We start from the raw sequence: 13,395 nt of genomic DNA, 5'->3' as shown, positions 1-13,395 counted from the left end.
ACTTTTCACCCTCTTTGTCATTAATATTTGCATATATAGCCACATACTATGTCTAACTTGAGAGTTTCAGTACTTCAAACTTAATATTTACCCCATCGCATTCTGAAGTCATCTTCCGATCATTGTTGTTGACCCAACAAAAATAGACACGATCTGTATCATTAACATCAAATCAAAGTCATCCAGCTGGAAGCACTTTAAATCAGATTTGTGGAAGTTTCTCTTCTGACATCATTGTAATGTAATGTTCCCATCCATATTTTGAATAATGGAACAAACAAAAATAAACACCTTTTACTGTAGTACATTTGTTAGCATTTTTTGAGCATTAAACTATTTCCAACAGAACAAGAGTGAAACTACTTAACTTAATCTAGTGTCAAAAATAAGAGAGAAGTTAGATAAACAGAACTTCTAAACTTAAAAAACAGTGCGATTTTATACTGTAACAATGTGTCAATCACTTTGATTTTACAGATAAACCGAACCTCTTCAAATACTGTATCAGTCAACCATATGAACATGGTGTCATTTGCTTCAGCTGTATCCCTGCCAATTGATCACTCAGTCAAGCACTCAATGTTTAGTGATCCATTGGAAATAAAGACCCAATGAACCACGTCTGTAGAGTCAATGTCTGTTTTAAAAGCTAATCACATAATAAATACTCATTAACAACATCCTTTTATAAAAGCAGTTTCTGGTCTCCTATCAAAGCTCTGCAGAATGATTCATGGTGCGGATTGTTGCCGGTCAGATAAGCTGAATTATGTCTGCAAGTGCTCCCTGATATAACTCCAGCTGGTATTTGATTTGAGTTGAGTTGAATTAAAGTAATTATGTAACATGGGCTTCCCTATGCGCTATTACATGCACAGTTTGATTTCAGAGGTATCAAAACATTAAATTGTACATATCTTTATTTGTTAGTTATTGTTTTAGTAGATTATGATTTTTGAAAGAATGGTGATCTAGACAGGCACAAAATGTGTTGTTCATCTTCCTATATGTGCTATATGCAAACAGTACATGTAAAACACTCTTGGCTTAGGCAGTATCCTACAGTAATTGAGACACCTGTCTAACACCCTAGCGGATAATGAAAAAAGATTTTAAAAAATTAAGCCCCCCAGCATGTCATTACATAAATCATGCACCCATATCACTGTAGAACTAGAGTGTGGTGAATATGTTACATGCCATAGTCGTGAGCACATTATATATACAACATTAGAGCTTACAGTGTAAATCACTGAACAAACAATGCTAGGGAATTTAATCAGAGCGAAACGGAGCAAAGAAACAAGGGGGGTTAGCTGTCCGTCAGCATTCTGGCTAAGACAAAGGCTTTTTTTCGGGCACATACCTGTGAGCTGTTACCATACATAGAATCAGCACTTATCACAGAAGAAGGATATAAATACTGAATTTCAAGCGTCTGGCTTGTAAGGAAGCCAAGAACTTAATGCTGCGACTATGAATAGAAATCACTTTATTAGCTGTCCTTGTACATGTTCTTCTCGTTCACAGTGCTGTAAAATGAGAGGATAAAGGGAGTTTGTTTGTAAAACATGTCGTTAGAATGAGAGTTGTCCTTTTGATCATTCATGTGGTTTACTGCCCATTAAAACAGACAATAAAGCAAATTTAAAAAAAAATAAAAAAAAACAGACAAATCAACTTCAAAACCCAAACTGTTCCTAGATTTCAATTTGAGGCACTTGATTTATATTAAAATGAACAGATTTCGATTTTTTTTCTCTCTAGCTGTAGCTCAAACTGTAGATTATGGTGCTAGCAACGCCAAGGTCATAGGTTTGACTCCCAGGGAATGCATGAGCTAATGAATTGTATCTTGTGTCTTGAATGCAATGCCACTTGTTGATGTAGTTGTTGTTATAGGAAGGTTACATGGTAACTGTAACATTTTTACCATGCTTTTATTGTTTATTTTGGCTTCTTGTCAAGATAAATTATGTAGATTAAAATATATGACAAAGAAAGAAAAATTGAGGTAATATTTTTTTTTTTTTTTTTTTTTTTTTTTTTTTTTTGCCTAGTTTGCATAAATTGGAAGTTGTGGAATTAAACAGAATGTTATAATACATAATACATCATTTGGGATGTAATGGAAACAATACTGTGGTGAAACATTCATGCTAATCAGAATAAAATGGCAAAAATTACATCATTCTCCTGTAATTCATGTATGTGCATTGTTGGACAAATTAAATAAACTGGTGAAAGTGTGAAAACTAAGTTTAAAGAGAGTTTATTTTCTTAAAGTCCACATTGCCAAAAATGCCCATAAGTTAAAAAACACCAGATTTTGACATTTGAAATGTCATGCATATGTTAATTCATAAAGGCATAAAGCAAACATGCAGTTTGTTATTAAACTAAAATGGGTGGATTCCTGGTATTGTGTGACCTTAAAGGGATAGTTCACAAATGTCATAATTTACTCAACCTTGTGTCTTTCCAGACTTGTATGGCCTACCTTCTTTTGCAAAACACAACAGAAGATTTTGAAACATATTTTAAGTGTTTTTGTTCACACATTCAAAGTGGGGTCCAAATCAAAACTGGACTTTTATTGTAAGGAAAAAAACTCTTCTTTTTTTTTTTTTCTTCCAAAATAATTCTTCTGTACTCAGTCTAAACTCTGAGAATACACTCTGACAGTATTAGACAAAAAATTAGATAAATCCTTGCTTAAGATACAAGGATGCAACACTGTATGCTGAAACAGATTACAAGGAAATATTGGGGAAAAAAAAACAACTTTATATAACAAGCCCAAGTTTGCATCGAATGAGCTCTATAAACAGTAATGAGATATGAAGACTTCAGTGAAGCATCCATGCAAAGGAATGGTTAACTGTGATAACTTTGAGACAGCAATATTGTGTTTGAGGTGCTGCAGCTGCTTTGTGCATAATTATGAATTATGACCATTCTAAAAGTCACCTCAGAACCAATAACTCACATATCTCCGAAATGTTTTTCCCAGTGATAGTAATTCACTCTAATGTCTAAACATCCTTCCCATGCTCATTCAAGATAGAAGCAAGCCTCAACTGTGTAATCTGTAGTTTGAGTTGTATCGTTCAGATGACTTCACTGCCTCAACCTGAAAATGTTCATGGCATTTGAACAGGAACATTGTTTTAATTGTGACCCTAACCACACTGAGCCTAAAAAGGCCACCTTGCACAAGGATACACGTTAGTATGTATTACAGAAATAATATACTTAACATTCACATTGAAGTATTCTTTCAGTGTTTTTGCATGTTGTTTACAATTAAATGAAAATGTATTACAGTTTAAAACCAATTAATTTAACTTAAGAGTTATTTTTTGACTCCATCTTTATATGTAATTTCATAATTTCTTCTACTGTCATGGAAATATGGCTGAAGTGTACTGCTGAAAGTACTGACAAACATTTATGGTAAATTAATATATGCTTTAATATAATTTCTGTTGAAACTTGTATGTAAGATTTAAATTTAGAATTAATTCAAATGAATTTGAATTAAATTTTGTACATGTACACTATTTAGTACAGTATGCTGCCCTATATGGCACCTGCCTATGAACTGTATAGTAAGTAGAAATTAAGTCTAAACTTTGAAAAGTAATATATTCTTTAATCCTTTATATATGTATATGTATATATTCTTTAATCCTTTATATATATATATATATATATATATATATATATATATATATATATATATATATATATATATATATATGTTACTGTTTTGTCTTGGAAATTGCACTCTGTCTACCTTTCTTTAAAAAAATGCCACTTTTGACTTTTGTTATCTATTGACATTCCCCTTTATGAGGCCACTGCATGTGATATCAGAGTGACATGCTACAAGGTTTGATTTGTTTTGACAAAACATGATTTTAAAAAGACAGAGCAATATTTTCCCAACATAATGTGACAGATTAAGATAAGAATGGCAGTGCTGGACAAGGTTTACTCAGGCACTTGCATTATGGTTGGTGGAGCATTGGTGGTCGGGTCTGGAACATATCCAACAATAATCAGTGACATCACTGGGGGGACAAAGAAAGAAAAACAGACTGTATGTGTGTTTGAGATTTAAGTGTGTTTTTACTGCTAAGACTAGAATAAATATAAATTCTATATTTTTCAACTGTAACCTAAATTCTTTTAGCATCCGAACAATTATAGTTATACTTTTCAATTATACTTCTATAGTAATAGAGCCATTTTTGTTTTTATAGTCTCTGATGTTGAGAGGGATGTGTGGTCCAAACATAAACTTTCTACAGTACAATGCTTGCAGCTAAAACAAAAAGCCTGAAACATAAAACTGAAGAAAAGAGACACCACCATGTTTTTACATATATCCCCTACCATCACATTTACTGTATATAAAGCTGTACTTAGATAAATGCTAATGTTTCTTAACACAATCGAGTACACTTTTAAAAAGTGCAGAATTTATTTATTTATTTATCTATTTTGCAAAATCTCCTTCAAGCCTGCATAATGTTTTATTAAGTATGGCAATGCAGGGTGAAGTCATCAATGTTCAAGGGCATCTATATAGATGCCTGCAATGACATCCATGTCAGTATTTCAGCTCTGGTCTGGCAATGGATGGATCATTCAATACACTTATCTAAATGTCTGTTTCATTCACTGCAACTCACATCATTTTAAAATTTACTTTAAAAACTATGAGAGGATGAAAAGCATGACTATTAAGGCATGTCTGTTAAGCCAGGTTCCCATGGGAGGTTCTGGTATATACATGAAGAGAATTTGAAATCAGCTAGTAATACATTTGTAATTACTTCAAATAAATTATAACAAATTCAGCCTTGACGATAAGAAAATTTAGTAAAAATAACAAAATCATAACATTTAGGAATAAAACAAAACAGGGCAGATTTTAAAGCATGAATGACATTTTCAAGCCTGCATATGGGAATCTGAAACTTGTGCTGAAAACACACTATAACTGCGAACTTTTAAAGAGGAACCTCAGGTAAATCAACTAGATGAAATTTTTTGAAGATAATGTGAGTGGTATTTGCCTCTGGAAAAGTCTCAACCACAATATTAAGGTATTCTGAACAGTTCTGATGTTCAGATATTACAATTCTGGCTGGTACCAATATACAGAAAATAAATTTTTTAGCATTTTTAAAGAGTAGCTTTAGTGTGACTTGAAGTTAAATGAGGCAAATAAACAATGTTTGGTACAATGTTCTTACTCAGTTCATGTTGTATGTTGCGAAACTCAGTTATACTTTATTTTGTGTCATTGTTCCGTGTAAGGACACAGAAAAGTGCTGAGTAATAGTAATTAACAATATGTACTTACTATAGGGTTATGGTTTGGTTTAGGGTTAGTTGCTTGTAATTATGTATAATTTACTGTTATTTCTATAGTAAATAAATATAACATGCATAACAAGGACACTGTAAAGTAAAGTGTTACCCAAAACACTTTGCTGCTATTGAAGTGGCATACAGGTAAGGTTAGGGACAAGTTTTGTCATATGGTTAGGTTTAAGGGTGGGTTAAGAGGTATAGGCATAGGGTCAACAGTGTAATTGAAGGCGTCAAGTCAAGTCACCTTTATTTACAGTGGTGTGAAAAAAATTTTTTGTTTCTGTTTTTTTATTTTTTGCATATTTGTCACACTTGAATGATTCAGTTCATCAAACAAATTTTAATATTACACAAAGATAACCAGAGTAAATACAAAATGCAGTTTTGATATAATTATTTAATTTATTAAGGGGAAAAAGTTGTCCAAACCTGCCTGGCACTGTGTGAAAAAGTAATTGCCCCCTAATTCTAATAACTGGTTGTGCCACCCTTTGAAGCAACAACTGCAATCAAGCGTTTGCAATAACTGGCAATGAGTCTTTCATATCGCTGTGGAGGAATTTTGGCCCACTCTTCTTTGCAGATTTGTTTTAATTCAGCCACATTGGAACATGAATGGACCGTTTAAGGTCATGTCACAGCATCTCAATCGGATTTAAGTCCGGACTTTGACTTGGCCACTCCAAAACATTAATTTTGTTTTTCTTGAGCCATTCGGAGGTGGGCTTGCTGGTGTGTTTGGGATCATTGTCCTGCTGCATAAAGTGCGCTTGAGCTTGAGGTCACAAACTGATGGCTGGACACTCTCCTTCAGGATTTTCTGACAGAGTGCAGAATTCATGCTTCCATCAATTATGGCAAGTCATCCAGGTCCTGAAGCTGCAAAGCAGCCCCAGACCATCACACTTCCACCACCATGTTTGACTGTTGGTATGATGTTCATTTTATGAAATGCTGTGTTGGTTTTATGCCAGATGTAATGGGACACACCTTCCAAAAAGTTCAACTTTTGTCACATCAGTCCACAGAATATTTTCCCAAAAGTCTTAGGGATAATAAAGATATTTTTTTGGCAAATGTGAGACAAGCCTTTGTGTTCTTTTTGGTCAGCAATGGCTTTTGCCTTGGAACTCTCCCATGGAACTTTCTTGTTGAATCATGAACACTGACCTTAATTGAGGCAAGGGAGGCCTGCAGTTCTTTAGATGTTGTTCTGGGTTCTTTTATGACCACCTGGATGAGTTGTCAATGTGCTCTCAAAGTAATTTTGTTAGGCGGCCCACTCCTGGGAAGGTTCACCACTGTTACAACTTTTCTCTGTTTGTGGATAATGGCTCTCTGACTGAGTCCCAAAGCCTTAGAAATGGCTTTATAACCCTTTCCAGACTGATACGTCAACTATTTTGTTACTCATATGTTCTTGAATTTCTTTAGATCGTGGCATGATATTTTGCTCTTTCAGCATGCTTCACTTTGTCAGACAGGTTCTATTTAAGTGATTTCTTGATTCAACAGGCCTGGCAGTAATCAGGCCTTGATGTGGCTAGTAAAATTTAACTCAGCTTTCTATAATAATAAGGTTAATCACAATTCTTTCATGATTTAACAGGAGGGGGCAATTAATTTTTCACACAGGGCCAGGTAGGTTTGGACAGCTTTTTTCCTTAATAAATGAAATCATCATTTAAAAACTGCATTTTGTATTTACTTGCATTATCTTTGTGTAATATTAAAATTTGTTTGATGATCTGAATTTTTAAGTGTTATAAATATGCAAAAAATATAAAAAAAACAGGAAGGGGGCAAAAACTTTTTCACGGCACTGTATATAGCTTTATACAATACAAGTAGCCATATTTGGCATTAGCCAATATGTTACCAGTCAGAATCATTGCAAGGGTGTTCTGAGTGGTTCCTCGGTGGTTGCGTACCAGCCCAAGTCAAAAGAGCTCAACCCCAAGATATTCTGGTCTGGATATGACTCAAGTCCCTCATTCAATTTAGGTCAATGGGATTTTTTCACCATTTCTTTATCTGCCGAAGTGAAAAAAAATCTCATCTCTTATAAGAACACACTTCTTCTAAACAAACTGCACAGTTTAAGGTATCATTCATGTCCACAGCACAAAGTGGATAGTCATAGAAATGCATGTCTTACAGCTGACATTTTTCAGAACATTTCCATGACTTATAGGTCAATCAAACGGACAGTCCCACCCCAAACTCAAACCACTGGTTGAGTCAGTTGCTGTGTCAGGCTAGATTAGATGCTCAGACAATTAATTGATGTCATCTATAGTAGCAATGACATCAGATTGCATGATAATGACATGGCCAAGGTATACAAGCTAAGCAGGCCATGACGTAATGTTTAGAGAAAGAATAAGACAAGGTCATATCTGGTTATTCAGTGCAGGAGAACAAAAACATTGCCAAGGAAGATTCAGATGAACAAAAGCCTAATATGTTTTCAATTTACATAAGATAAACTAAAAGAATACCACGTTGCATACTGGCGCCCATGAACTCTTTTGGAGGGTTTACTGGTGTGCGTCAGAGTGGATGCCCCCATCTTTAACTACACTTTTTGACTCTCCATAAAGTGCTTACACCGTGTTCTCTGTTTACAGCTTGACAAGCTCTGTTTGCAGAAGGCACTGTGAATGGCAGAATTGAAACATTGTGTTTATGTAAACAGTTTGACAAGAGTTGGACACCACACGACCGCACCTCCCACACAGACAAACAGACAACCATACAAGCTATAAGTCATAACAACACACAACACACCTCACCACCTACTGAGCCAGTGTGTCAGTGTGTATTTTGCTGTACTGCTGTTCCCTTTTCCCCAAGGATACCAAGACTGTGAGCTTCATTTTTGGCAGATTTTTATATGTTTTTAAATGTCGTGCATTCTTGAAATGTATATAAGGTGTTCTGCTCATTGTGCATGTTGCATGAAAATAGCAGGTGCTGTAGGCGCAGGTGCGGCACACTAATCGAACTTCATGGGCCATGTGATCCTGTGCAGTGATTCAAGTGGGCAAAAATATTATTGCAGTAATTAATAAATGACTTTCCTCTACCAGTCTGATGGTATTTCCATAGTGATCTCATGTTTGTTTTCAAGGGAGACTGACATCAGCTTGCAACAGACATTACACTGGAGCATCTGCCATAAAAATTCACAAGCTATTTATCAGCATAATGAAAAGTCGAATCATTGAAGCAATGAGGGAAAGCAGTTAGAAATACAGATGTGTGAAAGGTTTTGTAGCAACATGGTTATAAACACAGGAACAATTAAAAAAGACACCTCATTCAAATAGTCTTTCAACTGTAGCATTATGAATCATTATTCATTTTGAAGAAAATTCTAGATGAGTTGTGGCTGGTTGCCATGGCAGAGCTATGCGGTTGCTATAGAGTGTTCTGGATGGTTGTGTACAGGCCTCTCAAAAGAGGGGGTCTCTTCAAATCCCTAATCCTACAGACAAAGGTAGTAATTATTTACAATTACAATTTGACCCATATACGTAGTTATTGTAGTAAATGGGTCAAATTGTGATTGTAAACATGTACAGTGTCTATAATGCTTCTCTCAGCCATGTTCCATGTTACCCCTCTGATGCCAACCTCATACAATAACATAACGAACAGAGCGCAAAACACGAGATCTTGTTCATCACTCAAGTGTTTAAATTTGCTTTTCATAAGTCACATTCGAATCTCCAGAGAAAATAAAATGCGCAGCAAGAGTCTTTGTCTCTTTCACACTAGCATGTATGTTAATGCGTTCTTATCTGCTTCTCTCCAGTCAGCCTCACTATTGCTGTCAGAACAACACTGAACTATAGAGTAAAGTCTACAATGAAGGACTCAGATAGAGAAAACATTAAGCAGGAGCAGAGATGATGGAGAGATCTTAAAGATCATTGATGGCAACATGGCACTGCATTTACAGAATGCTCATGGCTTTTTGGAAATCCGTGTTCTGGGCTGGCACTGTTACCGCTCACAGGGTTACCATAAGCTTTCATCTGCTAGACATTACATAAATGCGTCATGTCTGCAGAGTGCCTTTGTTTAAATCTATAAGACCTGAAATGGAACAGGCTGGTCCGTCAGTATATTGACTGATATATTACCTGTTCCTAAATGTGCAAGACTGCCTTAAATGGGAATCACATAGAAACAAGCCATGTTTTCTGTGTGGTTCTGATTAATACCAGATTTGACTGTGCTGGCTTTCATCCAGATCCCACCCATGGACAGGCCTATTTCTTTTTCTTACACTGTTGAACACACACATTAGAGTATGCCATGATCTGTTCCCCTATTTTAGACACATCTTTCTTATTTTATCAATGCCTTTTCCCTGAGTCTTGACTCAATGCCAGTTGGAACAACAGGCCAAACAGTTCAAATGGTAGTTGGACCGCTATATGGCTATGCAAAGCACTTTTCTGCTATACACTTTGCTCTGTGCAAGGCAAACTTTATGAGGGAGTTCACAAAATACATTCTTTATTTTGTAAAAAAAAATGTTAATGTAACAAACAAAAAACAAATAAAAAATAAAACAAATTAATTTGAGAAATAATAATAAATAATCATATTTATATAAACATAAATATTAATATATACATTATACATTATTTAGTTGTAATATATAAATATATATAAAATATTTATTTTTGTATAATCTTGATGTTTACATTATACATTATTTAGTTGTACAATTATTAAAAAACAAGTACAACTATACATTTCATGTGATACATTTCATGTTTATTATGTACATTTTTATGTGCTTACAACACTTGACAAATACATTCTCTGTAAAAGACAGAAAATTATTAGAAAAAATAACATTTCGGTTGGGGGGGGGGGGGCTGTCAAAATATTATAATAATAAAAATTGATACTTTTTGTTATTTTTTATATATATTCTTACCACATTTGTCAAACAGAAAATGAATCATTAGAAAAAAATAGCGTTTGGGAAAAATACTTTCAAAAATATGATAATAGCCTACTTCAATAATAATAGCAATAATTGACACGTATAGTGCTATATAAAAATATTATAAATAATAATATTTTATTATATAATTAAATGAAATATTATCTTATTTTGCTTAAATATTTGACACTTCAAAGCTGCCAGTACCGTTTCTCCCATTACCACTCCGTATTACGTCATCAAAATGAGCCACGAGTCTTGACATTCAGAGACGCATGCTGAATGTTTTCATGAGTTTTTGACCTTTATATTAACGTTTACATTTACAGTGAAACCGGTAAGTGTATTATTTACATTTTTATTTACATACACACAGAAATGTCTGTTGTTGTTTTATGGCAACAATAAAAATTGGCCTCAGTGAGTAAAGCAGATTTGTGGAATCCGGTTAGCTTAGCAAACTTAGCAGTGGGTTATTTAACTGAGCTTTGACCTGCGAACCTGCAAGTTCGTTTAACAAGAACATTTACTACATTTTAGGAGACTGCAAAACATAAACGGTATGTCCACGCGTCAAGCATCGGTCCATGCGAAATGGATCATTGGTCAGGTGATTGGAACCAAGATGAAGAAGACGGCAAAGGTTCGAGTCACCAGACTTGTGCTTGATCCGTACCTCCTCAAGGTAAGATAGGTTGACTTTTTTCTTATATTGTCTTTCTTTCTGTTTTTATTTTTTTTCTCCCTTATATTGGCTCAAAATATTTGTAGCTGTAAGCCTTAGGGTCATTTATATTTGTATGATAAGTAAAATAATTAAGCATTATTTGTAAAATAGTTGGTTTGTGCCAGAATTGTCCTTATGTTTTCATCTGCTTTTTTTAAGTACTACAACAAGAGGAAGACATACTTTGCCCATGATCCTTTGGAGCAGTGCACTGTTGGGGATGTTGTTTTGTTGAAGGCCTTGCCGGAGAAAAGATCCAAACATGTCAACCATGAACTCGAGGAGATTGTGTATAAAGTTGGGCAGGTGGTCGACCCGCTCACTGGGAAGAGGGTTGCTGGGAAGCAGTATTTGGAGCCTCTTACGGAAAGCACAGAAGTATCTTTAACGGAAAAACTGGAGCAACTAAACATTACTGCCTCCACACCTCCTTCTGTCTCATAGTATTGTGTTTGTCCTTGATGTATGTACATAATTCATGTCCTGATTTTCACATAAAATATAATCACACTGTCTAGTATTTGTGTGGTCATTAACCATACACAAATCTGCTTCTACCTGCTGTCCTTTTTGACACAGTCAAGAATACATGCATCATTTTATACTACAAGTCTGTACTATACTATTATTATTATACTTAAATCACCATTTCTACATAACGATGGCTAAATAAACTCCACTAGTCATTATTAGACATTTATATTGAGAAGTTGAATCTGTTAGTGCCCTCTAGTGCAAGTAAAGACCATTAATCTATTCTGCACAGGCATTTTTGTCTTTGATAATGTGTCAGACATTGCTGTAAGGTATCTATATAAATATACTGTACACTGCTGTGGTTATTACATTTAAAAAATAGTCTCTTCTGCTCATCAAGACTGCATTTATTTGATCAAAAAACAGTAATATTGTGAAATATTATTACAATTTAAAATAACTTCTATTTTAAAATATAATTTATTAATGTGATCAAAGCTGAATTTTCAGCATCATTACTCCAGTCTTCAGTGTCACATGATCCTTAAAAAATCAATCTAATATGCTGATTTATTATCAATGTTGGAAACAGTTTTTGCTGCTTAATATTTTTTTGGAACCTGTGATACCTTTTTTGGTATTCTTTGATGAATAAGTTAAAAAGAACAGCATTTAATCAAAATAGATTTTTATTATTATTATTTTTTTTACTATCACTTTTTATCAATTTAACACATCTTTGCTGGATAAAAGTATTAATTTCTTTCAAAAATATAAAGAAAAAAAACCTGCTAACCCCAAACTTTTGAACAGTAGTGTATATTGTTACAAAATATTTATATTTTATGTAGATGGTGCTTTTTAACTTTTTATTCATCAAAGAATCTTGAAAAAAGTATCACAGTTTAAAAAAAAAAAAAAAATTCAGCAGCAAAAAACTTTTTCTAACATTAAAAATAAATCAGCATATCAGAATGATTACTGAAGGATCATTTGACACTGAAGACTGGAGTAAATATGCTGAAAATTCAGCTTTGATCACATAAATTATATTTTAAAGTATATTAAAATAGAAAAAAAGTTATTTTAAATTGCAATGATATTTCAGAATTTTACTGGGGTTTTTTTCTGTATTTTTGATCAAATAAATGCAGCCTTCATGAGCAATAGAATCTTCTTTAAAAAAACATGACATATACACACACACACAGTAGTAGCCAAAATTCTTAGAACACTAGTATTTTACCAGCTAAAAAATGGTTTTGAGTCAGTTATTTCTATCTTTTGCTGTAGTGTGTCAGTAGGAAATATCAGTTTACATTTCCAAACATTCATTTTGTCATTAATCGTAATAGTCCAGTGAGATTTTTTGTTTGCACAAGAAATCTGACAACAGCCAGTGCTCCACACAGAGATCAGATCTCATCATCATCCAGTCTGTCTGGAATGACATGAAGAAACAGAAAAAAACTGAAACAGACTAAATCTAGAAGAACTGTGAGAACATCTCCAGGATGCTTCAAGAAACCTACCTGCAAAGCTTCCTTGAAAAGCTATGCCCAAGTGCACCGAGGGCAAAAGCAGCTTTAAATTTAATAGATGGTCACACCATATGTTGATTTAATTTAGTTAATAGAAGTTAATTGATAAAGAAAATCAATGACATACTTTTTGACAGCATCCTCATTTTGCCTAAAACTTTTTAACAGTACTGTAGCTTTGCAGGAAGGTTTCTTAAAAAATCCTGGAGAGGTTGCTACAGTTCTTCTAGATTTAGTCTAAATCTCACTGAATTATTACAACTAATGGCAAAATGAATGTTTGGAAATGTAAA

The 13,395-nt window shown here is 34.0% G+C and overlaps 1 protein-coding gene across 1 annotated transcript; it reads left to right on the top strand.

Moving 5' to 3' along the window:
* Nucleotides 1-10,564: 10,564 nt before the first annotated feature.
* Nucleotides 10,565-11,599, top strand: LOC109086733 (28S ribosomal protein S17, mitochondrial-like). The gene is made up of 3 exons (XM_019101038.2): nucleotides 10,565-10,694; nucleotides 10,898-11,042; nucleotides 11,244-11,599. Exons 2-3 carry the CDS (start codon nucleotides 10,920-10,922, stop codon nucleotides 11,526-11,528), a joined length of 408 nt encoding a protein of 135 aa, XP_018956583.1. The 5' UTR covers nucleotides 10,565-10,694; nucleotides 10,898-10,919; the 3' UTR covers nucleotides 11,529-11,599.
* Nucleotides 11,600-13,395: the final 1,796 nt, after the last annotated feature.

The sequence above is a fragment of the Cyprinus carpio genome, chromosome A21 (genome assembly GCF_018340385.1).
Source record: "Cyprinus carpio isolate SPL01 chromosome A21, ASM1834038v1, whole genome shotgun sequence".
Lineage (NCBI taxonomy): Eukaryota > Metazoa > Chordata > Actinopteri > Cypriniformes > Cyprinidae > Cyprinus > Cyprinus carpio.
Note: the sequence above shows the minus strand (reverse complement) of the source record. Positions and strands in the feature narration are given on the sequence as shown.